The sequence below is a fragment of the Bathycoccus prasinos genome, assembly GCF_002220235.1.
Source record: "Bathycoccus prasinos genomic : Chromosome_15".
In the NCBI taxonomy this organism is placed as follows: Eukaryota; Viridiplantae; Chlorophyta; class Mamiellophyceae; order Mamiellales; family Bathycoccaceae; genus Bathycoccus; species Bathycoccus prasinos.
The window spans coordinates 253,134-279,297 of NC_023994.1; the positions used below are offsets into that span (position 1 = coordinate 253,134).

General features: G+C 49.4%; 14 protein-coding genes across 14 annotated transcripts; 6 read left to right on the plus strand and 8 right to left on the minus strand.

The window, feature by feature from the left end:
* Positions 1-655: 655 nt before the first annotated feature.
* Bathy15g01360 (clp protease ATP-binding subunit) lies at positions 656-2,485 on the plus strand (the record flags this gene model as incomplete). The annotated part of the gene is made up of 1 exon (XM_007508768.1): positions 656-2,485. One exon carries the CDS (start codon positions 656-658, stop codon positions 2,483-2,485), a length of 1,830 nt encoding a protein of 609 aa, XP_007508830.1.
* Positions 2,486-3,146: 661 nt separating this feature from the next.
* Positions 3,147-3,584, plus strand: Bathy15g01370 (predicted protein; the record flags this gene model as incomplete). The annotated part of the gene is made up of 1 exon (XM_007508930.1): positions 3,147-3,584. The coding sequence occupies one exon, from the start codon at positions 3,147-3,149 to the stop codon at positions 3,582-3,584; it is 438 nt and encodes a 145-aa protein (XP_007508992.1).
* A 150-nt stretch (positions 3,585-3,734) lies between these two features.
* Bathy15g01380 (unknown protein) lies at positions 3,735-4,420 on the minus strand (the record flags this gene model as incomplete). The annotated part of the gene is made up of 2 exons (XM_007508865.1): positions 3,735-4,217; positions 4,277-4,420. 2 exons carry the CDS (start codon positions 4,418-4,420, stop codon positions 3,735-3,737), a joined length of 627 nt encoding a protein of 208 aa, XP_007508927.1.
* Positions 4,421-4,543: 123 nt separating this feature from the next.
* Positions 4,544-5,896, minus strand: Bathy15g01390 (C factor cell-cell signaling protein; the record flags this gene model as incomplete). Its single annotated transcript, XM_007508685.1, has 1 exon — positions 4,544-5,896. The coding sequence occupies one exon, from the start codon at positions 5,894-5,896 to the stop codon at positions 4,544-4,546; it is 1,353 nt and encodes a 450-aa protein (XP_007508747.1).
* Positions 5,897-6,105: 209 nt separating this feature from the next.
* On the minus strand, positions 6,106-6,417 carry Bathy15g01400 (predicted protein; the record flags this gene model as incomplete). The annotated part of the gene is made up of 1 exon (XM_007508825.1): positions 6,106-6,417. The coding sequence occupies one exon, from the start codon at positions 6,415-6,417 to the stop codon at positions 6,106-6,108; it is 312 nt and encodes a 103-aa protein (XP_007508887.1).
* Positions 6,418-6,834: 417 nt separating this feature from the next.
* On the minus strand, positions 6,835-8,064 carry Bathy15g01410 (predicted protein; the record flags this gene model as incomplete). The annotated part of the gene is made up of 2 exons (XM_007508693.1): positions 6,835-7,430; positions 7,845-8,064. The coding sequence occupies 2 exons, from the start codon at positions 8,062-8,064 to the stop codon at positions 6,835-6,837; spliced, it is 816 nt and encodes a 271-aa protein (XP_007508755.1).
* Positions 8,065-8,247: 183 nt separating this feature from the next.
* Positions 8,248-10,422, plus strand: Bathy15g01420 (predicted protein; the record flags this gene model as incomplete). The annotated part of the gene is made up of 1 exon (XM_007508692.1): positions 8,248-10,422. One exon carries the CDS (start codon positions 8,248-8,250, stop codon positions 10,420-10,422), a length of 2,175 nt encoding a protein of 724 aa, XP_007508754.1.
* An 82-nt stretch (positions 10,423-10,504) lies between these two features.
* On the minus strand, positions 10,505-11,802 carry Bathy15g01430 (unknown protein; the record flags this gene model as incomplete). Its single annotated transcript, XM_007508903.1, has 2 exons — positions 10,505-10,584; positions 10,623-11,802. 2 exons carry the CDS (start codon positions 11,800-11,802, stop codon positions 10,505-10,507), a joined length of 1,260 nt encoding a protein of 419 aa, XP_007508965.1.
* A 501-nt stretch (positions 11,803-12,303) lies between these two features.
* Positions 12,304-14,265, plus strand: Bathy15g01440 (CYP; the record flags this gene model as incomplete). The annotated part of the gene is made up of 1 exon (XM_007508808.1): positions 12,304-14,265. One exon carries the CDS (start codon positions 12,304-12,306, stop codon positions 14,263-14,265), a length of 1,962 nt encoding a protein of 653 aa, XP_007508870.1.
* Positions 14,266-14,424: 159 nt separating this feature from the next.
* Bathy15g01450 (predicted protein) lies at positions 14,425-16,245 on the minus strand (the record flags this gene model as incomplete). Its single annotated transcript, XM_007508941.1, has 2 exons — positions 14,425-15,752; positions 15,930-16,245. The coding sequence occupies 2 exons, from the start codon at positions 16,243-16,245 to the stop codon at positions 14,425-14,427; spliced, it is 1,644 nt and encodes a 547-aa protein (XP_007509003.1).
* Positions 16,246-17,452: 1,207 nt separating this feature from the next.
* On the plus strand, positions 17,453-22,118 carry Bathy15g01460 (predicted protein; the record flags this gene model as incomplete). Its single annotated transcript, XM_007508859.1, has 2 exons — positions 17,453-18,176; positions 18,238-22,118. 2 exons carry the CDS (start codon positions 17,453-17,455, stop codon positions 22,116-22,118), a joined length of 4,605 nt encoding a protein of 1,534 aa, XP_007508921.1.
* Positions 22,119-22,254: 136 nt separating this feature from the next.
* On the minus strand, positions 22,255-23,409 carry Bathy15g01470 (predicted protein; the record flags this gene model as incomplete). The annotated part of the gene is made up of 2 exons (XM_007508922.1): positions 22,255-23,216; positions 23,379-23,409. The coding sequence occupies 2 exons, from the start codon at positions 23,407-23,409 to the stop codon at positions 22,255-22,257; spliced, it is 993 nt and encodes a 330-aa protein (XP_007508984.1).
* A 156-nt stretch (positions 23,410-23,565) lies between these two features.
* On the minus strand, positions 23,566-24,519 carry Bathy15g01480 (predicted protein; the record flags this gene model as incomplete). Its single annotated transcript, XM_007508736.1, has 1 exon — positions 23,566-24,519. The coding sequence occupies one exon, from the start codon at positions 24,517-24,519 to the stop codon at positions 23,566-23,568; it is 954 nt and encodes a 317-aa protein (XP_007508798.1).
* A 153-nt stretch (positions 24,520-24,672) lies between these two features.
* On the plus strand, positions 24,673-26,061 carry Bathy15g01490 (predicted protein; the record flags this gene model as incomplete). Its single annotated transcript, XM_007508782.1, has 1 exon — positions 24,673-26,061. One exon carries the CDS (start codon positions 24,673-24,675, stop codon positions 26,059-26,061), a length of 1,389 nt encoding a protein of 462 aa, XP_007508844.1.
* Positions 26,062-26,164: the final 103 nt, after the last annotated feature.

The window sequence follows — 26,164 nt, forward strand, 5'->3', positions numbered from 1 at the left end:
TGGAAAGGCGTGTATAGGAAACCCTTCCGTCGTACACTCGCCGGCGCGCTCCTCAATCCTACGCCTTTCAAATATAGATTGTGTATTTAATGTAAACGTGTATAACAGAGTATTCTCACAACACATCCGTATATATTCTATGTGTGCTCCTTCTCTGTGTCGTCGATTGACTTCTCAAACCTTAAACCCTACGAATACGTCACGCCTCCGTTCGAAAACCTCTCGTCTCTGTCCCTTCAAAAGAACGATGCGTCGCGGTGTGCTCGACGTCTTTTCGCGACAAAGAGGACAAAGACGTACTGTTTTTCCTCTTTGTCTCGTCCACGATCACATCGGAAAGGTTCTTCTCGCTCCAACGAACGCGTTCTCATCCTCTCTCGCCGCTTCTCGCGCGTGTCCTTTCCACGTTGGGGAAAACGCGTGTAAAAATACCGTTAGAGGAGATGCATCGTCTCCGTCGCTTTTCTCGAGCGGGAAAAGGCTAGATTCGAGATGTGTGGGACGGTCCTCGCACCGTTCGTCCTCCTCCTCGTCCTCCTCTCCTTTTTTTGGAAAATGGGGCGGCCACGACGACGGGAAGAAGAGTAAAAGTGCGTACATCCTCTCGAGCGAAAGCATGCTTTTGGATCACCCGAACGTGAACGTTCTGACGAACATGGACGTGCCGGCGACTGGTGGAGGCTCTGGGACAGGAAACGGAGGGTTCCTCGGTGGCGGCTCAGGTGGGGGTGGCAACGTGTCAAACTCCGGGTCGAACAGTAACAATAACAACGATTTTTTCGACGGGATTCCGAGAGATGTCGCCGACTTGTACACCCCGAGGGAGATGGTGAAAATACTGCAAGAGAAAGTCATCGGACAAGATCACGCGAAGAAAATCTTATCCGTGGCGGTGTATAACCACTATAAAAGGATCGGAGCTATGCGGATGATGAGACGCGCGAGTGGTGGAGGAGGAGGAGAGAGGAGTTTAAAGGAGGAGGAGATTCAGACGACGACGACTTCGTCGACGACGACTCGCGTGCACAATAACTTCTCGTCGTCGTCGTCGAGCGATTTTGAACAACACGGCGGTGGTTTTGGAGGAGACGGAGGAGGAGGACAAGGATCAGGAGGAGGTCGAAAGACGGAGATGAACGAGTACGTGAGCATGCGACCGTACGCGCATCCGGCGTCGGTGAAGATTTTTCCGAGCGATCAGCAAGGGAGTAAGGATACCGGTTTTTTTGGCGAACAGTCGCAGCGGGAACGCGGGGGACAAAGCGTTTGGGACAAAGAGGAAGACTTTGAAACGCGCGATTCTTCTTCTTCTGACGACGACGACGAATCGCTCATTGAGTTGGAGAAATCGAACGTTCTCTTGTTTGGCCCGACTGGGTGCGGGAAAACGTTGATTATTAAAACTTTAGGCGACATCTGTAAAGTTCCAGTCGTCACCTGCGACGCGACGACGTTGACCCAAGCCGGGTACGTCGGCGAAGACGTCGAATCTGTGTTGCACAAGTTATTACGCGCGGCAAATTACGACGTCCAATTAGCTGAACGAGGCATAGTCTACGTGGATGAAATCGACAAGTTATCTCGCAAATCCGAAAACGTCTCCATCACTCGAGACGTCTCCGGCGAAGGCGTGCAACAAGCTTTATTGAAAATGGTCGAAGGAACCGTCGTGAACGTTCCGGAAAGAGGCGGTAGGAAACACCCACGAGGTGAAGTCGTCGCCATGGATACCAAAAACATTCTCTTTATCGTCGGCGGTGCGTTCGTCGGTTTAGAGAAACACGTGAAAGGACGGATCGAAAAGAAGACGAGCATCGGGTTTGGCGCGCAGGTCAAAAGCAGCAGCGGAGGAGGAGACGGCGACGCTAAGCACGAGGAGAAGAACAAAACGGCGAAGAAGAACGGGGGCGACCAGGGGCCACAGATGAAGAAATCCGGCATCTTAGCCGGCATTTCCGAACGCGACGATAACCTCTTAGCCGCGCACTGCGAACCCGCGGATTTCGTCTCCTACGGCTTGATCCCGGAATTTGTCGGCCGGTTCCCGATCGTCGCCCCTCTGAAAACCTTGCGCGAAAACGACCTCCGAAGAGTGCTCACGGAACCCAAAAACGCGCTCACGAAACAATTCGCGAGACTTTTCCGCGCGCACGACGTCAAACTCGACGTCACTTCTTGCGGCGCCAACGAAATCGCCCGCTGGGCGTCCATGCGAGGCACCGGCGCTCGCGGTTTGCGAACGATCATGGAACGCCTCTTAGCCGACGCGATGTTTGAAGTCCCGTCGGACCCGACGATTAAAACCGTCCGTTTGACGGAAAAAAGCGTTCGAGAAGCGCTCACGAAACGAGAGAGCGAGGGCGTCTTGATCAGCGGCGCCGAGATGATTCGAACCTCCCTCTCCTCATCCTTCTCCTCTTCCTCTTCCGAAAATAAGGACGACGTTTCAGAAAGCGAAGAGAACGACGAAGCCTCCTCCGGATAACATAACGACGTCGATATGAAAAGAAGCCGACGACGAGAAAAGAGAGAGAAAAAATGGAAGAGTGAGAGAGAAAAGCGCTCGCTTTACGGAGAACACGCGGAGCGGGATTAATAAAAGAGTGCAGACAACGTACAGTATATATACACGTATATATAAAACTACCAAAGTAAGCAATGTTGTAAATGTTTTGTTGTATAAGAATATTGTCCAAAAAGTTATCATTACAGATAAGAGTGACTCTCAGAGCGCTTCTTTAGTGGTTCCGCTTTAGTTAAGTGACTCCTTGACATCTGAGACCCTAAATCATACTCTTCGATCTCCCTCTGGACTTTGAGAATTTCATCACTCTTACTCCTACTCCTCGCGGACGGAAAATTCCAATCGTTCGCGTCGAAAAGAGCAGTCGCAGTACTGAAGCGGTGTCAAACTCGTTTTTCTCTCTTTCCTAAAAGCGATACATATAACAGAGTGAAGTTCTTCTTTGTCTTCTTCTTCTTTGTGTCTTCTTCCGGGAAAAATCATCGTCCATTTTGCGGCTGGTTGGAGGTCTTTGCGAGAGACAAAGAAGCGCGAGTTCAGACGTCAAAGAAGGCGAGAGACGCGGTTCAAGAGAGACAACACGAAGTAAACGACGTGAAGACGTTGAAAATTGAGCACAAAAATGCCTCTGTACGACTTGGTGTTACAGGTGAAAGCGAGAGTCCCGAAGCGCGAAGTCTTCGAGTTACTCAAGCGAACGTCCTTGAAAATTTTAGACTCGGACGGGGTGTTGATGGACGTGAAATCTTTCGGGCACCAAACGTTAGCGTACGTGTATAAGAAACCGAACGAGAGGCACCACGAGGTACAAATGTCGCAGATGACGTTCGCGTCGGCGCCGAACGTTTTGCCGGAGATATCGCACGCGCTGAGGGTGGACGAGAAAGTCGTTCGGTGGATGGTGTTGAAGAGGAAGAGGAAGATGGAGCCGCTGATTAAGTACAAGGCGTGGACGGAAGAGCAAAGGGCGGCGATGATTGAAAGCAGCAGGGAGAGCGAGAGTAGCCGCGACAGGGGGCGAGAGAGCGGCGGCGGAGGAGGAGGACGGCGGCGGTTTTAGGCGCGCGATCATTTGTATAGGTGAGCGTCGTTTTCGTTTGCGTTTCGTTTCATCGATCGTCTTCTTCGTCGTTGATGAATGTATGCGAGTGAGGATCAAAATATTAGTTATCCCTGTCCAAGTGCGTTTTGATAGGCTGCACGGTGACGATTAACGTATTAGCTCTATCTGACGCATCATCGTCGTCTTTTTACGTATTCGCGGTGACGAAATTGACTTCATTCGGATTCCCTCCGATGTTTTTTTATATTGATTAGAAGAACGCGTGAGCGATGAAACGTCAAACGCCCGAGCGATGTTCTTTTCGAGCGCGAAAAACGCGTGTTTTTGCGTTCTCTCTTCTTCTGCGCATCGTATATGCGCGGGACGCAGGACGCGCACACTCGACAGAAGAAGTGCTACTACCATTACCACCACCACCACCACCACCACAACTACTCCGATGATGAAGACGAAGAGGGCGTTTCTCAGAAACTCCATTCGCGGTGCCCGAACCTTAGTGTTTTCCCCGCCGGATTCGTCCGGACTGCCGGGTTGAGAGCAATTGCAGGCATTTTTATGCTTCCTTGGATGTCTTAGGAGAATTTTGTTGTCGTCGGTGGCGGTAGCGGTGGTATTGCGGTATTCGTTTTGCTGTTTGTTTGCGTTTTTGCGTTTTTGCGCGCGTGTGTGTGTATTCGTTTTTCGCTCACCGTTTTGTTTCTTCTCTCTTCTTCTTTATCTTCATCATCAACGACAACAACAACAATGCAGCGAGCGAGCGAGATTTCTCCTTTCGTCGACCAAAGAAGCTTTCGCTTGTACACTAGTAGTAGAAAAAATGTAGAGATAGACATCATATCACAAATAGCAGCACGTAATGGAACGAACGATTATACATATAATAGAGATTCATCATTATTGATTTCTATGTACCAAAGTATCGATACACACATATATATATGACTTGATTATTTACTTTACCACGCGACTTCCTCTCCGGCGTAATCATAAAACTTACCGCTATCCTTCAAAGTCACGTCCTTCAACACCTCCAACATTCTTCCCGCACTATACTCCGGCGTAAACAACTTTCCTTCCGGCACGTTCTTCTTAAACGGCGTGGATAACTCGGTATCCACCGTCCCCGGATGCAAAAGCACCATCGCGATGGGATTCTTCTTCCTCGAAAATTCCACGTGCGCGGTTTGCGTCATTTGATTCAAAGCAGTCTTCCCGCCTCTGTACGAGTACCACCCGCCTAACTTGTTATCGCTAATCGAAGACACTCGCGCGCTCAAACTCGCAATCACCGGTACCGGTTTCCCCTCGTCGTTTTCCTCCGCAGTCTTCAACATCAACTTTGAAAAGTGCTTCGTCATCAACATCGGACCGATAGCGTTCGTTCGGTACGACAAGACGCACGCCTCGGGATCGAAGCGTAAAATGCTCGTCTCCGGAACCATCTTCCGATCTGGCAAGTGTAACACCGCCGCCGTGTTTATCACGCAATCTAACCGCCCGTATTTCTCCGATACCAGTTTCGCCGCCGCTTCGATCGTCTTCTCGTCTAAAACGTCTATCCGTAAAATCTCCAAGCGTTCGGTGCCGAATTTCTCTCGTAACTCGTGCAAATCCTTCGCCTCGTCTGGGTTTCGGCACGTCGCGATGACCGTCCCGTTCGTTCGTTTATCTCCGACGATACTTTCGTTGTTCGTTTCCAGCAAATGCTTCGCGAATGCCAAACCTATGCCTCGGTTGGAACCGTTTATTAGAGAGACGTGGTGACGATGGTTTTCCCCGCTCGCTGCTGCTGACGACGACGCGAAACTCCGGACAGCGCTCATTTTGCGCTGATAATCATCGCGAGCACTATTACTACTAAATGTCCTGTTGCAACTGTTGTTTTTCCCAAAACTCGTCGTCCTTTTCAAACGGTGATGATGTTTGCGCTGCCGATTCTCAACCACATGCCGGAACGACGACGACGCGCTGAACGTTTTCTCGCCGCGAGAAGATGAAGCAGAAGCGAGCGCGTGCATTCGCATCGTATCAGAAAAAGAAGAGGAAAAAGAGGACGGAAAAACTTCACTTCGTGAAACGCGAATCAAAGTTTGCGAAACCGTCGTTCGCATCGCAACCGTCGAGGATAGTTTCCGGATGAGATATAATGAGGAGATTTTGAGCACCTTGGCGACGTCACGACTCGACTTCGGCTTTACGAACGCTCGCAAGCAATCATCACATTCGTACTTTAGTGCTGCGTATATATACAAACGTGACGATTTAATAATACGTAACAACAATAAACTATCGCTTTGTTCTTCTTTCATCTCTCTCTTTTTCTCGTGTTGTGTGCTGAAAACATTACCGCGGCGATACGCGTACGTACGCACGCGAGAGTCTCTCCGGAGAGACGAGAGCGCTCGCGTCGCGACATCCACCGAAACACACACTCATTCTTAAAGCGCGGCTCATGGTGTGTCCGAGGAAACATAATGAACGCAATGTGTCTCTCTCGTTCTTTCTTAATTCTTTCTCTTTACTTCTTCGCGGAGAGTTCGTACTCCTCGGGCGTTTTCGTCTTCATCTGCAACGCGTGCAACCCTTTCTCGTTGAATTCCTCCTCCAACAATTGGTACACTTTCCGTTGCCTTTTCACTTGATTCAAACCTTCAAACATTTCCGAAACGATCTCGACGTTAAAGTGCGTTTCCGCGGACGCGTCGCCGGATGGGTTCCCGCTGTGTCCGGCGTGCTGCCAAGACTCGTCGACGATTTCGAGAACGGATGGTTTCAACGCGTCGGAGATTTTTTTCCGCATCGAATTCGCGAGCGGGCGGCCGACGTTCATCGGGGCGCCCTTCGTTTCCGCGCACCCGTTCCCGTCCGGAGCGATGTTTCTTGGTGTCGTTTTGATTTTTTGACGCGCGTTTCTTACTCTCGTTTGATGAAGGTGTTTCGTGGTGGAGGACGAGGAAAGAGAAGCACTTTGAGAGGCGAACATTTGAGTCAAAAGTGTGAGGATTTTACGCGCGCGATGACGATTTTAATGTGTAGTAGTATTAAAACGCTTCTTCACGCGTATCATCACCATCATCGCGGGATCGCGCCGTTTTTGGGTGTTTTTTTACTGACGACGACGAGGGGACTACTAGGAGAAAGCGGCGAAAAACCTTTCTCCGAGACGTTCTCCCGTTCCGTCTCTCTCTCTTTCTCTCTCTTTTCGTCAGAGCCTGGACGTCACCATCGTTTTCGTCGAAACGAGCATTCATTTCGTGTACACTTTGCACAAGTGGTCGAGACAGTGGTCCAAATCGTCCGCTTGCGCCAAATCGCACGTTTGTTTGCACTTCATCGCCGCTTGCATCGCCGCGTGGTGTAACTTCAACACCTCCAAGTACTCCTCCTCGGTTTTAATCTCCGCTCTTTTCACTCGCTGACACAACATGTACTCGCTCACAGTTTGGATGATATTCTTGCAGTGCTCTTCCTTCGTCACGATCCACCTGGTCACTTGATTCATCGCGAGCAAACTCGTCCCTGCTTCCGGGTGTAACTCCCCGGCTTGCGCCATCGCCTTCCTCACCGTCGCCGCGTCTTGTCGCAACTTGGCGCATATCATCGGATCGTCGAATATCCCGCACGGGACTTGGCAGTGCCCGCCTCTCAGGCGTAACACCAAGTGTAACGTGGACTCTTTTTGAATGTTATAATCCGCCAAAGTGCGTCCGTCTTCTAACTGTTTCCCGGCGAAGATCAACCGCTGCTGGTCAGGAGGGATGCCTTCCTTGTCTTGGATTTTCGCCTTGACGTTGTCGATGGTGTCCGAGGATTCCACTTCCAAGGTGATCGTTTTGCCCGTCACTTTTTATAAAGAACATCGTGATTTTGTTGTCAGTGGTGCACGCAGAAACGAAAAGAGAGTCGATAAACACGCGTTAAACGCACACGAAACATTTACTCCGAATGTGAGATCTCGAACACAACTTCTCTCTCACTCCTTTACAAAGAAACGACAGAGAGAGAGCGCCAAAACGAGCGAAACGAAAGAGAGAGAAGACAGAGACATTACTCCTACGAGTACTCACGGGTTTTCACGAAGATTTGCATGATGAGTATGTGTGTTTATGTGTGTGTTTGTGTGTCACAAAATGGAGAAAAATTCGATTTCCAATTTGCTCCATTCTTAGGGGAAAATGCACCCGCACGCGATATCATCGCGTCGCGCGTGCGATGGGACCTTAAAAGCGTCTCTCTCTCGTCCCGCTCGAAGAAAACAAAGAGTGAATGTTTTTTCTGGCGCTCTTTTCTCTCGCATTCGAAAAAAGATGACGATATTGAGCGCAGAAGTGAACGATGCAAAAGCACGCACCGGGAACGGAATTGGAACGAATTCGATGAAGAACAAGCGGAAAGAGTTCACGCAGAAAGACGTCTCGAAACGCCTGAAACGATTGAGAGAGGATTTGAAAAACACGAACAACGCAACAGCGACCATTCCCAGCGAAACAACCGTCGGGACTCGGTTTTCGGAGGTACTATTTAAAAGCAAATTCGTTCTTAAATCTCTCTTGAATTCTCTTCGTTTGTGTCTCTTGTCTCTCTTTGGGTTCGCGCTGACATCGATTGAATATTCCTTCGTATGACATCACACCATCTCGTGAAACAGGCGGCGCGGTACATGTCGAACACCATTACCAACACCAACATTGATTCTTCTTCGAATAACGCCGAAATAGACGAAATAGCGAACGAATGTTGGTTCGCCTACCAAGCGGTTGTCGAGAACGCTCGATGCGTCGACGCGCTTCCGATTCGCTCGTGGAATGCCATTTTGAACGCGGTTTCGATGCACACGTCGAAGGCGACGGCGAGAGATCGTGCGAGACAAGCGTGGCAGTATTTGCGGACGAATCGAGTGGCGGTGAGGCCGGATAAGTTTACCGCGCAAGCGTTGGTGAACGGATTGTGTAAGGAGGTTTTGGACGTGAGAGAGACGATTGGAGTTTTGAGAGAGTTAGTGGAGAGAGGAGCGGAGGTGACGTCGTATCAAATCAACGGCGTTCTGAAGAGGTGTTTCAAAGAGGCGACGGAGAGAAGGAATAGGGAAGAGGAAGAGAGAGGAGGAGAGGATAACGAGAAGGAGAAGAAGAAGAAGAAGAAGAATGGGAACAGGAGTAGCTTTACGAGCGACGCGGTATACCAGGATATCATCGACGCCACCGATTTAGCCTGGGACGCGGGAAGAGGCACGCACAACGTGCACACGTTGATGACGTATTTGAGAGCGTTAAAGATGTGCGGCGCGAGCGCGGAGACGGTTTTGGACGTTTTCGAACGGGCGTGCGGCGTGAAAGAAGGTGGCAGCGCTGGTGAAGAGCGCATCAAACCAGACGACGATATTTTAATCCTCGCCATGCAAATAAAAGCGAACGACGACGACTCGACCATGGAGGATAAAATTACCTACTTTGAAACGTTGTCTGAGAACCTTGCCGCTAAAATGCCGAGCAGAGCGCAAAACGCCGTCTTATTAGCCTGCTTGAGAACTGGCGATTATAAATCCGCGGAAAAGATTTGGGAGCGCATGAACGATGAAAAGAACGCTTTGTACAAACCGCCGGACGCGTTCGCGACGAGCGTGGTCACGTCCATCATGCGCAAACGAGAAGAGATGCAACAATCGTCGTCGTCGTCGTCAACGTCGACATCTTCTTCGGAAAACGCTAGGATGGCAGGAGCAGCGGACGAAGACGACGCATCTGCATCTGTATCTGCATCTGCTGCTGCTAGTGGTGGTGGCATTCGGAACACAGCCATGGAAGCGTTCACCGATCACGTCATGCGTCGAGCGACAAAAAGCAACACGCCTAGCCGAGACGAAAGCGACGACGATCAAGACGTCGCCATTAACCTCACCGCAAATGTTTTGAAAGTCTTGCGAGATGAAATTGAAGACGCGTCGCTCTTCAAGAGACAAATTTCTTCCCCGTCGAAAGTTTATGAAATTCGAGAAAGAGCGGTGGCGGATGCGAAATCAATCGCAGACATAGCGAACGCTTTTTTAGACGTGCCAAAGTACGACGATCAAGTGACCAACGCGGTTTTACAAGTGTGCGCGGAGGCGAGGTTCGTGAAGGAGGCGAAAAGAATCGTCGAGGAGTACTTTGCCATGCTCGACAACAAAGAGAGATTCAGGAAGAACAACAGGCAGTATTACAACTACGAACAAGAGATGGTGCCGAACGTTTTTAAATCCATGCAATACAACCGCTACGTTCGCGAGGAAGAAAAAATCGCAGAATCGGACATTTTAGAGTATTTCATGGAAACGAGCGAGATGGTTCCAGTCACCAGGAAATTCATCGAGTCCGCGTGCAAAGCTTGCCGCGATCGGAAATACCCGGACGCGTTGTTGAAAATCTATTACATCGGACGCGATACGTACGACCACGCGCCGAGGAGACAGACTATTGATATCGCGTTGTCGGCGTTATCGGCGGATGGTCGATGGCAAGATACCATACGAATAATGAACGAGGACGTGTTAGAAGCGACAATTAATACTGTCAGTGACAACACGAAAGCATCGTTCGTGGTCGATTACGAAGATCGCTCTAAAAATAAAGTCATGATTCCGACGGATAAAATCGACGAGTTTGGCGTGAAGCATTTAGTCTTATCCTTCGTCAACGCCGGCGAAATCGACCAAGCGTTTTCGGCGCTTCGCTTGTGTCAATTTCTAACCGATAAGAGTTGCACGGAAGCTTTCGAAATAATTGAAAGAGCGAAAGAGAAGCAAGAGGGAGGGAACGACAGAGAGGAGAAAGAAGTTCAAGTGTCGCAGAGAATGTAATGAAATGTTGTATATTGTTGAAAATTTCAAGATGCCCGGCTACGCGCTACAATGTAAATTCCACCGGAGCATAATACCGTTATCAATCGCAGAAGAAGAAGAAGAAGAAATCGACGACGACGACGACGTTTTTTTGTTCGCATTCGTGTTCACCTCTCTCATCTCGACTTTACTCACGTTCTCCAATTCATTAAAAATACCTCTAAACTTCCTCTGTAACCTAACCAGCTCTTCCTCGTGTCGGCGTCGCAATACTTTCGCGCAACAGTTTTGTTTGATCTTCATCTGCTTCTCCTCGCGTTCTAACTTTTCTTTCAGTTTTAATTTCTTCGCCAACAAGTCGTTCTCAATCCCGCGATTGGTCTCGTTCCTGGCCTTTCTTTCGATCGCGTCCCCTTTCTGCCTCACCTCTTGCGCTTCCACGTACTTCTTCTGTTTCGTCAACGCGGCTTGAATATTTCGTATTTCCGAGAGTTCTTTCGCTCTCGCTTTCGGTTTCCTCTTTTGCGCTTTCGCGCGAATGATATTGCATTCATTTTCAAACGCATCAAAGCGTTCGCTCTTCTTCGCTTTCAAGTTTTCCGCATCCACGTGAAAACTCTCTTTCATTTTCGCCGCTTCGCAGTCGTGTCTTCGTTTCAAATCCACCTCGCTTTTCCTCTGCACCTCGATCGCATCCGCCATCGCTTTCTGATGATGCACCGCGACCAAAGCCGCTCTCCTCTTCTCCTCCTCTCTCTTCGTCTTCTCCATTGCGATGGATAACTCGTTGCATTTCTCAAAATCGCCTCTCTTCTCCGCTTCTCTCCTTTCCTCGTCCAGTTTCGTCAGCGTCTCCTTCACCCCGGCGTTCACCTTCACGTTGGCGCGTCGTCGCAACGTACACTCTGGCCGGTCTATCGATAACGGTCCCGGGGTCATCGCTCTGGTAATCGACGACGACGACGACAAAGATGTCGACGAATTTCGCCTATTTCGCATCAACGTCGTCTTTTTCTTCTTCTCCGCCGTAGTAGTAGAACTCGTACTACTCCTACGACTCCCACCGCTCCTCTCGCCGCCTGGTTGATCGCAACCATCTTCGGAAAGAGGAGAAGGTTTTGAAGGCACCGCTTTTTGATCCGCGACCGAAGAAGAGATTTCAAAGACTCCTTTTCTCGTCTCTTCCTCCTTCTTCTCTTCTTCTTTGTCTTCTTCTTCCTCCTCCTCCTCCTCCTCCGCACCGCCACTTTCACTGTTCAGGAACGAAGCCGTGCTAAAGAATCCACCTTTTTCTCTCTTTTCTTCTTCTTCAGCATTTTCGCTCTTCTTCTTCTTCTCGAAATCATTTTCATCCTCGGAGCTCTTTTCCTTCTCAAACACCTCTTGCTTCTCCTCCATCGTTTATGCGTGAGTGTGCGTGCGTGTATCCCAAAGTAAACGCCAAGGAAGGGAAAAGTTGTGTGTTCTATTTTTGTACAAATTCAATCCTTTTGGAGAGTTGATAAAAACAAGTTCTTCTTAAATCGCAGACAAGCTGACGATAAAAATCTGTTCGGACGTGTAGAATCAGAGACACCCTCTAATACCTCTCGACTTTGACGCCTTTCGCTTCCTTTTCTTCTCGCGCAATACTACTCACGACGCGTAAGTTAGCTTACAACAAGCGTTCGTATTGTGTGTTTATTTTACTTTTTATTATTTTTTATTTTTAGCAACATGCAAAAAAAAGACGTTACTCACAAAATGAAGAAGAAGAAGGAAAAGAAAAAGAAAACCTTCTCCCTTCCTGCTGCATTACTAAGAAACTTTCGCGCGCAATAGTAACACACCATAAAAAGAGGGAGCTCTCATCAGAAGCGAGACCGTAAAGAAGAACAGCGAGAACACTTTCACAAAAGTATGGATTTTGGCCCGTCCATTCCCCCTCCAGAAAACGAGAAGAAAAAGAGAAGATTGAATACAATTCCAATCGAATTTCTCCAAAATCTCCCCTCGGGTTTAATGTACGAAAAATCCTACATGCACCGCGATTGCGTCTCGCACGTCATACACTGCTCGACGAGCAAGTCTGATTTTTTCGTCTCCGCGAGTCGTGATGGACACGTGAAGTTTTGGAAAAAACGAGCGAAAGGGGTGGAGTTTGCGAAACATTTCCGAGCACACGTCGGGGTCATCGTAGGGATGGATTGCTCGAAATGTGGCACCAGAGTCGTCACGCTCGGCGAAGACGGCTCGGCGAAAGTCTTCGACGTGAACAGTTTCGACATGATTGGAATGATACAGTTGAAAAAGAAAGACGATGAGAACAACAGCGAGGCGACGTGTATCGCGTGGTTATACGATTCGAGGAAGAAAAGACACCACGCGAGCAAACAGTTGTTCGCCGTCGGCGACTCGAACGGGAGGATTACGGTACACGACGCGAACGCAGAGGATTTGAACCAGACGATGGTGAAAGAGTTGACAAGTGTGCACGGTGGGAGTAATGGAGTGGTGTGCATGGCGTATAACGGCGAGTACGAGTGCGTGGTGAGTTGCGATCAGTCCGGAGGCGTCGAGGCGTGGAGCGCCGATCCGGAGGAGGAGTTTGAAAGGTTACCGATAGGCGGCGATTTTAGCAAAAGTATGAACAGCGATAGAAGAAGAGAGTTGAAATTTTCGGCAAAGTTTGAGACAGATTTATACGCGTTGGAGAAGGCAAAGACAAGCGCGACGCACGTTTCGTTTAGCAAAGATGGGAAGAGAATGGTTATATGCGCGCGCGACATGAAGATTCGCGTGTTCAATTTTACCACGTGTAAATTGAAAGCGGTGTTTAACGAAGACTTATCCGCCGCGGAAGACGCGCAACGATCCGGGAACGAGAAGTACGTTTTAGAAGATATCGATTTTGGACGAAGATTCGCGAGCGAGAAATCTTTGGACGAGAAACTGTTGGACGCGTTTGAGTATCCAAACGCCGTGTTTGACGAAACCGGGAATTTTTTGATGTACGGAACAATCATAGGGATTAAAGTGATAAACTTGCAAACGTTAATGGTGTCTCGTTTGCTCGGGAAAGTCGAAAACGGTGAACGGTTTACGAAATTGGCGTTATTCCAAGGCGCCGCAAAAAGAGACGCTTCGTTGAAAGGGAGCGGGAAAGACTATTCCGTACAAAGCGACGGGACGCCGATGAATGATCCAACCGTAATGTGCGCCGCGGTTGGGTCGCAACGCGTGTACTTATTCTCCACTCGGGAACCAGACGAAGAGAACGGCGAAGGCGACGATAAAGAGAAAGACAGAGACGTGTACAACGAAAAACCGTCTCTGGAAGAGGCTCGCAACGCCACGGGCGGTAAAAACGGTTTAGGAGGGGCCAACGGCAGCGCGTCGAATCGATTACCGTCCTTGGTCACCTTGCACACGAATATCGGCGACGTATCGTTCAAACTCTTTCCAAAAGAGTGTCCGAAAACGGTCGAAAACTTCACCACGCACTGCAGAAATGGCTATTACGACGATGTCATCTTCCACAGAGTAATCAAAGGGTTCATGATTCAAACCGGCGATCCTTTAGGTGACGGCACCGGAGGTACCTCCATCTGGGGCAGCGAGTTTGAAGACGAAATCAATCGAGATTTACGTCACGATCGCGCCGGCGTTTTAAGCAGCGCCAACGCCGGACCAAACACGAACGGATCGCAGTTTTTCATCACCACCGTACCGACGCCGTGGTTGGACGGGAAACACTCCGTCTTTGGAAGAGTGAGTAAAGGGATGGACATCGTCAACAAGATTGAAAATTTGAAGGTTGATAAAGCCGACCGTCCCTTGGAGGATGTGAAGATTGTATCCACGAGCGTAAGTTTCGAGTGATCTAGTAGAAGAAGTTTAATAAATGCGTACCTTGGTACTGTAGTAGTAAATAAAAATGAGAATTACTTCATCACGAGTGCGCGTGCGACTACTTGTGTTTAAAGCGAAACAAACAACAAAAATACTAATATAGTAATGATATATGTAATAAGTATGTTATTAACGGTTCAGCTCGTCGAAGATGCTGCTCGCCATGTTCTTCAATCCGCTGATCCCTCGACTGGCGGCGTTTTTAAACGCCGCCGCGTCTTGTTTCGCTTGGAAGGAAATCTTCTCCATCAAATCGCTCGCGGAGAGGTCCAAGTCGTCGCCTCGCGGACTCGTCGCGCCTCTTCGAATATCCGAACTTCCAAACCCACTCTCGCCGGCGTATCGGTTCGCGTCCCATCCAAAACCATCGTCGTTATTGTTTGTTCTGTTGCCGCTTCCGCCGCCGCTGCCAAACGCATCCGAGGAGATGGACTTGGCGCCCGCGAATCGCTCGGTGGCGTTGTAGTAGTTATCGTTCGCCGCGCCCGCGGCGGCTGGGTTCGTGCTCGTGGATGCAGACGACGATGCGTTTCGTCCAAAACCACCACCACTTCCGCTATTCCCATACTTTGGACTGGCGCCAAACGCAGATCTGCTGCTATTATTATTACCCGACGGCGGTCTCGACGCGCTACTGCTCGCGTTGCTACCGCCACCAAAGTTTCTCGTATCAATGTTCGTTTTCTTTCCGGCGTTTCTGTCCAACGTCACGTGGCCACTCGCACCCCTGCGGGAATTCATCGGAACGCTCTCTAAACCACCCATGGTGTATTTCGGTCCATCCTCGTTCCTATTCGTCGTCGTCTCGTTTTTCGTCGAAGCGTTGCCAAAACCGTCCTCGGAGTAGGCGAACCTGTTCGACTTTGGCGGCAACGCCACGTGTCCGCTCGAGTCTCTCGGGCTCACGCCGCCGGATCTCGGCGATACCGGGTTACTGCTGCTAGTGTTGTTAACTGGTACGTCCTCGCCTGGCGCTTGATCGAACAATCGATCGTCGACTTTGGCGTTCAACTTCTTCGCGCCCAATCCTAACCCGCCGCCGCCGCTCCCGACTTTCTTCGCGCCCAACCCGACTTTCTTCGTCGTCGACGACACCATTACCTTTGGCTTCGACGTCTGCACCGGCGTAATTTTCTTATACATCGGCTGCGACGCCGCCAAAGGCTTAGAAGCTTTCGACGGCGCTTCTTCCTTTTCCTCCGTTGTGGCATCCTTCTTCTTCGGCGACTTTGGGAAGTAATTTTCCATCGTCTTTACGTTCTTCGTCGTCGCCGAACCCGTCGCCGCTCTCGGCGACACCAACGGATCGCCAAAGAAATCCGTCTTCGGTCCTTGCTCCGTCGGACTTTGCAACGGCGAGATACCACCTCCTTTGCGCCGCATGTTTTCGCACTCTCTCCGCAAGCGCTCCTTGTACAAATTCGCCGCTCGAGACGTGTACTTTTGCGCTATGCGTCCTATATAATGTGTGTACATAGAATACTAATGTTAATATAAAAGAGATCGATGCTCGAGAGAGAACGGATCACCACCATTCGCGATCAGATGATGACGACGTCAACGATGCTCTACAAAAAAATGTCGAAGAAGAGACGACGTCAAAGACAAAGAGATCATCAGATCTTATCTCTTACCTCGTTCGTTCGAATTCCATCCGTGTTGCGAGAAAAACGCCCGCGCGGCATCGTTCCCCCCGCTCGCTTTAAAAACATCCAGTTCATCTCTCGACCATCGGTCCATGTTTGCCGATTTTACTTGCGAGATGTGCACGCCTAAACTTCTGTGTATGCCGGAGCAATCGAGGCATATGAACACGCAATAGTTTTTGCTCGTCCATTTCGGGTTCGGGGTGTTGCAATCGAAACACAAGCGGTTGCCTTTTTTACGACAGAGAGAGTTGAACAGTTCGTCTCGGTCTTTGTTAGTATTCGCTGTTATCGCGTCGGTCATTTTACTGTGCAGCTCTTCTTCTCTCTGTTTTGCTCCTTCTTCTCTGAGCGTTCTTTGTGTGTGTGTGTGTATAGAATAAGAGACGGCAAGACTGGAAATTTGAAGCTTTTTTTTCCTCTTTTTTTCTTCTTTTTTTTCTTCTTCTTCTTCGGAGTTTGTTTTTTTAAAAAAAAAGCAGCCAGAGAGAAAGAGAAACTTGTGTGTTCGAATTTTTTAAGAAGAGGAGAAAAAAAAATTCAAAAAAAATTCAAAAACACACAACAGGAGTCTCGTCTGAACAACTGCTGAAGATACCTCCACACTTGAAAGACTTCTTTCCTCTCGACGACGAAGCAAAGAAATTTTACTGTTTTGCTACGAGCAGACGATCGAGCGAAGATACACTCTCAAACGTCGAACGACATTATGAATCAATTTTCTAAAGATCAGATCCAACGAGCAGTTGATAAAGAATTACTACAGGCATTCGAGATCAAAAATGTGATGGATTTTTCTCCCGCCATTTTTTTGCTCTTTTTTTTTGTTTTTGCACAAGTGTCCTCAAAAAAAACACACGCGCGAGAGAAGAAACACACGACGACGCACAGAAAGACACATTCCTCTCTTTGCGCAATAATATAAACACACTACGCACAAACACAGAAGAGAAAGCTTTCTTTTTCTCTTCTCTCGTTTTTCTTCTCTCTCGTCGTTTTCAGAGGGAGTCTTGTATACATATACCTCTCTGCGCTTAAAAAGAAGAGAGAGATCTTCGTTGAAAATTCATCTCTCCGAGAGAGAATTTGAAATTTTAAACATTCGCTTGTTTGCGCGAGAGAGAACTGCGCTCTCATCATCATCGCCATAAAAAAGGAGCGAACAAATGTCGAACGCGAAAGAAGCGTCCGAGGCGGAAGCGTTAGGGACGAAGGTGTTGAACTTGTGCCGAAAGAAAGCGAGCGAGAAAGATCTGTTGACGGTGTTAGAGGTACGCGTTTGTGATGCGATTTTGAATTCTCGTTCTCTCTCTCGAGAGAGAGAATTCAAAATGTTTGTTTCTTTCTCTCTTCTGTGTAATGTTGTCTTGACGATCAACAAACTCGTTTTAGTATCGTTCGTTTTATTCGTTTTAGTATTCGAGAGTGCGTTACATCGATCGCGCGGCACGAAACGTATCTCGTCATAATCTCAGTCCTTTAGGAGTGAGAGCAAAACTGACCTTTTAAAAATGTCCCTCTGTTTTACTCGTATTATGAACACACAGCCGTTGGCGATGAAACTACGAGAAATCAACCAATCGGAAGACGGAGGCCGAATGCCTAAACTCGCATCCGCGGTCACGCACCAATACGTTTTGAAACACCAATCGTCACTCGTCGTCGCGTACGCGTCGGCGTGCGCTTCGGAAGTGTTTCGGATCTTCGCGCCGGAACAACCGTACGAGAAAGAGGAGACTTTAAGAGCGGTGTACGAGAACTTTAATCAAACTTTGGGGTGGTTGAAGTACGCGTCGTCGTCGTCGTCGAGGAGGAAGAAAGACCACGATGATGAGGACGAGGACGACGAGAACGAGGACGACGAGGACGAAGACGACGAGGGAGAGAAAGAAGAAAAAGAGGAGGAAGAAGAAGACGGAAAGAAGTTAAAGAAGAAGAATTCAAAGAAGAGCACGAAGAAGAAGACGAAAGCCGACCCGGCGAATCCTCCTCCGAATTTAGAAAGGAAGCGAATCTTGTTCGAACAATCCGAGCGGTTGTTACGAAACATCGCGCAGTACGGCTTGTGCGTGCCGGTACTCGATTTGGAGGATAAATCGACGTCGGTGGAATTGGCCAAAGATTTGTTTGAGACGTTATTCGACGCGACGACGGCGAAAACAGAACCGATTATCGGCGAAAACGTCGCGAGAGTTCTGAACACGATGATTGAAGAGCGCGGCGGAGGATACGACGGTGATGGATGGAAACAACACGGGCAACGCGAATTATAATAAAAGTTTGTTCCACGACGAAGTGTTAGAACACTCGCCGTTACTTCCGGAGATTTTAGAGCAAACGCTTTCCAGGTTGGTGGAACCGAAAAAGTCGCAAAATCCATCCGCGCACGCGTTGAGCTCGGCGTTGGTCGTTTCCTGCTCCACCTCTTTACACGTCCCGACGCAAAAGTTTCTCGTCAAATCGATCAGAAATTTAGTGCCGAAAAACCACGCGTTGTTTAATCTCTCGAAAAAGCACGCGGCTATTTTAGAAGCGTTAGCGTCGGTCGATGCGGCGGTTTTGAGCACCTTGTGGCCAGAACTGCACGAAGAAGCCCGATCGGAAGAAGTCGCGCAAAGGTTAAAGGCGTGCGCGTTGCTCGGTCGAGTCTTGCGCGCGAGGAGCAGCACGATACGCATCGCGAACAACGGCAACTCGTTCGGATGCATCGCGGACGAATACCCGCACGTGTTGAAGATGTTCTGCGAACGCTTTTCGGACAAGGAAAGAGCCGTTCGCGTGTTTTGCTGCAACTGGGCGTTGAACTTTTTGAACAACGGCAGCGTCGGAGAAGACGCCGAAAAAACCGTCACCAACGAAACGCTCCCGTCGTCGCAATCATCTTCCGATGGGACGAAAAAGACGTCGGACAACAGCAACACCATTTCGCGCTTGTCGCCAAAACCTTCCGGTGAAACCAACGCCGCCGCGGTTCAAGTCTTTGAGCACTTGCGCCAACGCTGCAAAGATCCCGACGAACACGTGCGATTGAAAGCGACGGAAGTTTTGTTTGAAATTTACTCGCGCGAAACCGATCGAAGAGCGGTACAATTAAAAGCCGTCAAAGAAAGCGGCGAGCGCGCTTTGCGAGACAGGAGACCAACCGTTCGTAAAGCTGTGGTTGACGGTATGGTCAAATGTTACAGGAACTACGCTTTGCGATGCATGAAGAAAGCGGAGACTTTGCGAACCGGAGGCGAGGAAGATAGCGAACGATTCGATTGGATTCCGGGGACGATTTTAAAAGGCATCGTCGTGCCGGACATTGCCATGCACGTCGTCGAACCGGCTTTGGCGAACTTGTTCCCGGCGAGCTTCCCGGCTGACGCTCGAACGACGTTTTGGTTGCGCGCGTTGATGACGAGCGGAAGCGCTTTGGCTAAAAGTGCCGAGGACGTCGTCGACGTCGAAGATGGTGGTAAAGAAACGACCATCATCAATTACGTTGAACCGCGCGTCAGAGATTGTTTGAAGATGTTCTTGTACCGTCGCGAGATCGCGAGAAAAGACTTCAAGGAATACATGGACGCTCGCGAGCTCGCCAAGGGAAAGACCTCCCCGAAGAACTCAGAGAAGCAATTATCGGAAGCGCGCGTATTCTTCTCCAAAAACTTCCGAAACGAAGAGAAATCCCTCAAGCTGTTAGAAACAGGCATCGAACAAGTGAAGGACCAAAAGTTTTTCAAGTCGTTGATCACGCTCGCGAATTTGAACACCTCGCAAAAGGACGCTCGGCTCGCCGCGGAGGACGCCAAGAAACGCTTAGGCGAGAAGCACGGCGCGTTTCAGCTCTTGGAAGCTATGATTGCAAAAATTGACCCGAGCCCGTTTGACGGCGATCACGCGAGATGCACCTTAAAAATGGCGCTGAAGAACGGGAAGAAACCGACGAAGAGGAACGAAATCGACGAGAACAACAGGCGCGTGGCGATGTTCGCGATGGACCACGCCATGATGCTCGCGGAAGCCAATCCGTCAATCTTTAACTCGTGCGGTGATTTGTTCTTGAAAGCGTTATCTGAAAACGCAGAAGTCCCGCCTTTGGTTGACGACGTGGTGACTGAATTCACGCGCTTGTTTTCTGTTTGTGGAGGCCACAGTTTAGCCTCGGTCAAAGAGACTTCACATTTGAGGGACTTGCTGGTAAATACGGTGGAGCAAGGCGCGAGCGGATGGACGCGATCGAAATTAGCCGCGAGATCACTGGTTCAGTTAGCGTCATCATCCGGATCGGGACAAAAGAAAGCCAACGATGCAAACGTGGACGCGCTCGAGTCGTGCTTCTCCAATTTACTCGACGCCTTAGCGGACGGTCGAGACGCCGAGATGCCAAACTTGCTCGCCGCGGCGTCCGCGATGCCGCCCGCGTTGGTGTTCAAAAACCTGGACGCAGTTGAGAACGCGTTGTTTTCTTTGGTCGAAAACGAGTCGAACGACGATTTCTGTCGCGTCGAAGCGATCAAGTGCTTGCGAAACTTCGCCACGTTTGAGATGATGAAATCCGTCTCTTTGTCGTCGAAATCTTCCACGACCGGCGCCGCTCTTCTCGCGAAGGTGAAACAATTCAAGAAACGCGCCGTAGACGCGTTCGTTCAAATTCTTGAATCTTCGGAGAACGACGAAGTTTTACGCGCCACCGCTTTAGCTATCCCGAAAATTGCCTCGGGAGGATCTGTGAGCGAAAAAGTGATCGATCAGACCGCTTTTTACGCCGTCGCGAAATTTCTCTGCGACAACGACGACGACGACGAAACGAAACTGGCGTTTGTGAGCAAAATTTCAAAATACTCGAAACGGAAAATGTCTTCATTAGGCGTTCGATGGCACGCTATCGTCGCGTGCTTGACTGGCAACGCGTATTCGCGATCCGTGAGAGATGTCGCCTCGACCGCCTGGGAAGTGTTCGCCACGAAAACGCAAAGAAACAAATTTGAACTGTTCAACAGAGAGGCGGTGGAGTCCTCGAAAGACCCGGAAACGACCAAATCGAAAAAGTCGTTCGCCTTTACGAGGTCGCCGGAGTACACTTTGGTGTATTTGATTCATTTGCTCTCTCGAGTTCAATTTGGTGTCACGAGCGCGAAAGACGAAGACGGAGAATTCGACGCGTTGACCGCGAAGGACCTTCGATTTTCCGAAGGCGTTTTCGAGCACGCCGTCCACGCGTTGTGGCCGCCGGTGGATCGCAAAGCCGAAAAGATGATTGCGTTGAACTCGTTAGTCGCATCGACGTTGAAACTCATCCGAGGTGTCAAAACCTGCGAGGATGCCGAAGATGCGGACGGGAAGACGGACGCTTTATACCTCCTCACCGACCTCTGTTTGCTCGCGTGCAAAAGCGTATGCGCGAAAAGAGGTTTCGATTGGATGGACGATCGATCGAGCGAAAGTGCACTGTTGCAAATTACCGCGGTGTATCCATCTACTTTGTACACGGTGGTTGGTAGACGCGCGAGCGGTAAACCGTTAGAGGTTGGTGGGCCGCCTAGAATTGGCGATTGCTCGCACTTGCCCAGAGCGTATTTAAAAGCGCAAGCGAACGGTGGTAAAGCATCAAAATCCGAGTATTATCATCACGATCGCTCGAGAAACAACGCGACGACAACGGGTGCGAACAAACGTCCCGCGGCTACAGCAACTACGACGACGACGACTGCCTCGAACGCGAAAGTCACCGATGCCTTTGGTGGTGGTAATTTGAAGAAGCAAAAGACGTTGAAACAAACGACGCTGAAGATGGAAAATCCGTCGAGAGCGATGCCGAAGAGGAAAGCGACGGGTCAAGCGATCATCGTGGACGAACTCTACGACTCGGACGAGTTCGAACCCGACTCGGCGGTGAAAAAACAGAAAAAGTTGGCATTACCGGCGCCCGAGTCGAGATTCGTTGTACCTCCGTCGCCGGCGGTTGGATTAAAATCGAGAAGTACGAACACCACCGGTACGACGACGACGACGACGGCGACGACGTCATCGAAGAGTAACAGTTTGAAGCAAAAGAACGTGACGTCCTTCTTCGGCGTCGCGAGAGAAGATTCGGACGTTGAGAACTTGCCAACTGCGAGGGGTGGTGTTCGAGAAGGTACAACCGCTTTGGCGCTCGTCGATCCGATCAAAAGAGGAAGGAGACGACGTTAATAATAGAAAGATAATAGACTAATAGAAGAATATATATATACGATATACACACAGACACATTCAATACAAAAGATTTTACGGGCGTCTATATCCGATAACATCACCTCTCATCTCAGTCTTTATTCTCTCTCTCTCCTCAAAGCCTCTTCTCGGGCAATTTCTTCTCGCGAAATACTACCCCCAAAATACCTAGTAAGACGCTCGAGATTAACAGCAAAAACCCAACGACAATGTTATACAACGCAAACGCGTGATTCCTACCTCCTAACCACGTCGTCGTGCTAAAATACACTCTCTTCTCACCACCAAACGCGTACGAGTTGTACAAATTCGTCACGTCCACGGTAATTTCCTGCCCTTTCTCGATATCCGTCTCGATGACTCCCCATAATTTTCGAAACGTCTTCGTCGACGCCGTTCGCATCCAGACGATGAAATGTTCGTCCTCTTGCACGGTGCCTTCAATCTCTTTTCCACCTCGTGTCGCGGGATCGTCGTTCACTCTCGTCGGCAAATAATTTGCAAACTTAAACTCCCGATCGCCTTTCCAACTGATATCTTTATCGGAAACCGCTCTCGGTTGACCGTCTACGTTTACCGCGAACGTATCGTTAAAAGTAGACCACGCCGCTAAACCGCACGGATTCATCTTCTCCCCATCGACGGTATTCTTCGGATCGCACATATCACTTCCACTTTCCGTTTGTCCCATCAACTGCTCGTTCGATCGCGATCGCACGAACCTTCGATGGTTTTGGTACATCGACGATATCCCGTAATAGATATAAATCGGAGCTTTAATGTATTCCGGCGCGACGCCCAGCGATACCGTGCACGTGGTTCCAGTCCCCGTCGAGTGCATCAACTCCTCTTCGCTTAAACTCTCCACGGATGACGATAAAGACGAGGTAAAAAATCCATCCTTTTTGCACGCTTCGTCGTACCTCGCCTCCAGTTGTACGATTTCCTTTGCATTTTCGTACGCGATGAAGCCAAAACTGATGCAAAAAAGCGACGCGAGTAAGAGCAACACGCTCGAGTACGATGGGGTGAGCGTTGGACGCATCGCGTACATTTCTTGCTGCGAACATTTCGTGTCTGTGTTTATCGAAAAGAAGGAGAGAAGGAATATTAATATAAAAAACGGGCAAAAATGGACCGGAAAAGCGTTGACATCTCTTCCAAATTGAACGGACGAAAGAGAGACGATTTAAAAGCGTCGAGGAGGGAAAGACCTCACAAAACGACGGTTCGACTTACGCTTGGGTTTGTTATTCGTCGACGCGCCCATCTTTTAATGAAACGTGTTTATACTGCGTGCGTTTGCTTGTATATATTATGCTTTACAATGGAGACTTTTGAAAGCCAGAAGGAGGGAAAAAGGAGAGAAAAATGGAAAACGAAAGAGCGAGAGTCTTCTATCGATCAATCGAGAGCATATATTTTCTCAGTCGCCGCGGTTCTGTTGTTCGGACTTGAATTCAACAACCCAAGCGTATTGTTCATCCGTTGGTTCCGGACACCCTTTTTCGAGCAAGTAGTTTAGGCAGTCGGACTGCTCGTAGTACCGAGCGGAAGCGATGTATCGCCAGTAGTTCAGAGGCACTTTCGCCTCTTCGACTAAGTATTTGATGCAATCGAGTCCGCCATACCTTGCAGCGTTTCCCACGCATTCGCTCTTTACCTCCTCGGATATCTTTCTTTCTTCGACGAAATATTTCAAGATGTCCATGTGACCACGGCATACTGCCTGATATGCCGCTTCTTCTTCCGTCTCTCGCGAAGGTTCCACTTTGGCGAAAAGAAATCGAAGACAGTCGAGGTGTCCATTAACAGCAGCTTGAAGAAACGAAGCTCTTTCATCACACGGACAATCGTTAGAGAAGCAGTACTTCAGCATCTCGAGATTACCCATCTCTGCTGCCGTATTAATCGTCTTTTCATCCCACTCGCAATGTTTCGCTTCTCTGGCCCACTTGAGGAACTCGAGTTTATTCGTTGCAGCAACTTCCGCGCAAAACCAGGCTCGATCTATCGCTCTTCCTTTGATATCTTTCTTTCCCCAGGGCACGCGATTCCACACCCATTCTAACGTCGAAATGGATGTGCATTCGTGAACTTTTACACATAATTCCGATACGTTTACCCCGGCGTACTTAAGCACACCCCAGCTCTGTTTATTCACCAGTCCAAAGAAACTTTGATCTGTCCCATTCAATTTCGACAAGACATGCGATACAAAAATATCTTTCTGATGCAACACCAATCCTGTCCACAACGCCGTCGGCCCAAGCTTCAACCGCTCCAATTCCTCGACTGCCTCTTTGATCGCCTCTTCCTTCTCCTTCTTCTTCTTCCTCTTCTGCGCCCCGGAGAGTTGCTTGTTCTTCTTCGTCCCCATTATTATTAATAATAATATTATTATTATTAGTAACGATTTTTTTCCATTGACTTTGAAAAAAAGACGTTTTCTCTGTCCTCGGACGCCAGCGCACGGTGGTCCGATCGTGCCTCAGAACCACAAACTTTGCGGTCGTAAAACAACGACGACGACATGTCCGAGTACCGAAAACTCGCCCGCCTGGCGGCGCGCGCGATATACAAACAAACCTACGCCTTGGAACGGAAAAAAGCGTCGCAACGCGACTTTGACAGCGCCAAGCAACACGCGAAAGCCGGCGGCGGTTTAGGAAGACCATCGTCGCACTTTGGACGAACGCAACAAGAGTTCCCGGGTGTAGTCGAGATCGTCGTCGACGCGCTCACCCGACGCCAGTGGATCCGAGAGGACGATTTAGCCGCCGCGTTAAAGCTCAATCCGAAACAACTGCGACGAGTACTCAGACACTTGGAAACTCTGCGCGTTTTAAAACGATCGCACGTGAAAGAAAGACAAGCTTTGAAAGAGCAAAGATTGGTGGAACGAGCAGGTATGAGCGAACGAGAAGCGAGCGAAGCGGTGGAGAAGAAAACCGCGAGTTGGTGCTGCTTGGAGTACAGTCGGATCGTGGATACTTTGAGGTTTGGCTTGAAAGGGGTGAAAGCAGAGCTCGAGCGGTTACTCGCCGGTGGGACGTTTGAAGAGTCGTACGCGTGTAAGAACAAAGAGGAGTGCGGGAAGCGGTTTAGCGCTTTAGATACCGCGAGGTTGTTCGATGTGAAACGAGGCGGGTTTGTGTGCGATACTTGCGGGACAGACGTCGTGAGAGAAGGGGAAGAGAACGATGATGAGGAGGATGGGAACGACGACCAAGCAAACGCATCGAGTGGAGGCATCGCGAAAGAATCGAAACAAGCGTTAAAATTGAGAATGAAGAAATTTTCCGATCAAATCGCCGGCATTGAACGCCAAATCGCCAAGTGTCTGCGGTATCCTGCGCCGTCGTTCGGGACGTTGCAAGAGTACGTGGTCGCGAAAAAACGGTCGAAAGAAGCGAGAGAAGCCGCCGCGATGGGACAAGCTGGTGGTCAAGGGTATTGGGGGTCCATCGGCGTCGCTCGAGGGACGCAAGCGTTTGAGCAGAGATTGGAAGAGACGACGTTTGAGATTCAAATCGGCGGCGAGAACGGCGACAAAACGACGAATCGAGGTGGAGACGACGGTCAAGAGAAAAAAGAAATGCCGGAATGGATCACGAGAGAGTTGCAAGTGGACGAACAAGGTAAAGATGCAAAGAAACGGAAAATTGAAGGCGCGGATGCCGCCGAAAAGGAAGAGACGACGGATGCGGTGCAAGAGCAATACGCGAAGGCGTTATTGGCGGCGTTGCAAGCGCAGCAAAGAGATACGACCGAACAAGCAAAGGCGAAAGTAGAAGACGAGCGCGAGAAAGAGGAAGGGTTAGTGGCGGCGGCGCGACAAGAAGGTGGAGACGTGGAGATGAAACCGGCAGCCGGGGAGAAGGAGGAGGAAGAAGAAGAGGAAGAGTGGGAGGAAGCGTAAATTTTAGTTAGAGCACACTTTTCTACGACTACATTTAGAAATGTAACTAACTACTACGACGACAACACTTTCGCGTTCGCATGATAAATACTAAATATCATCA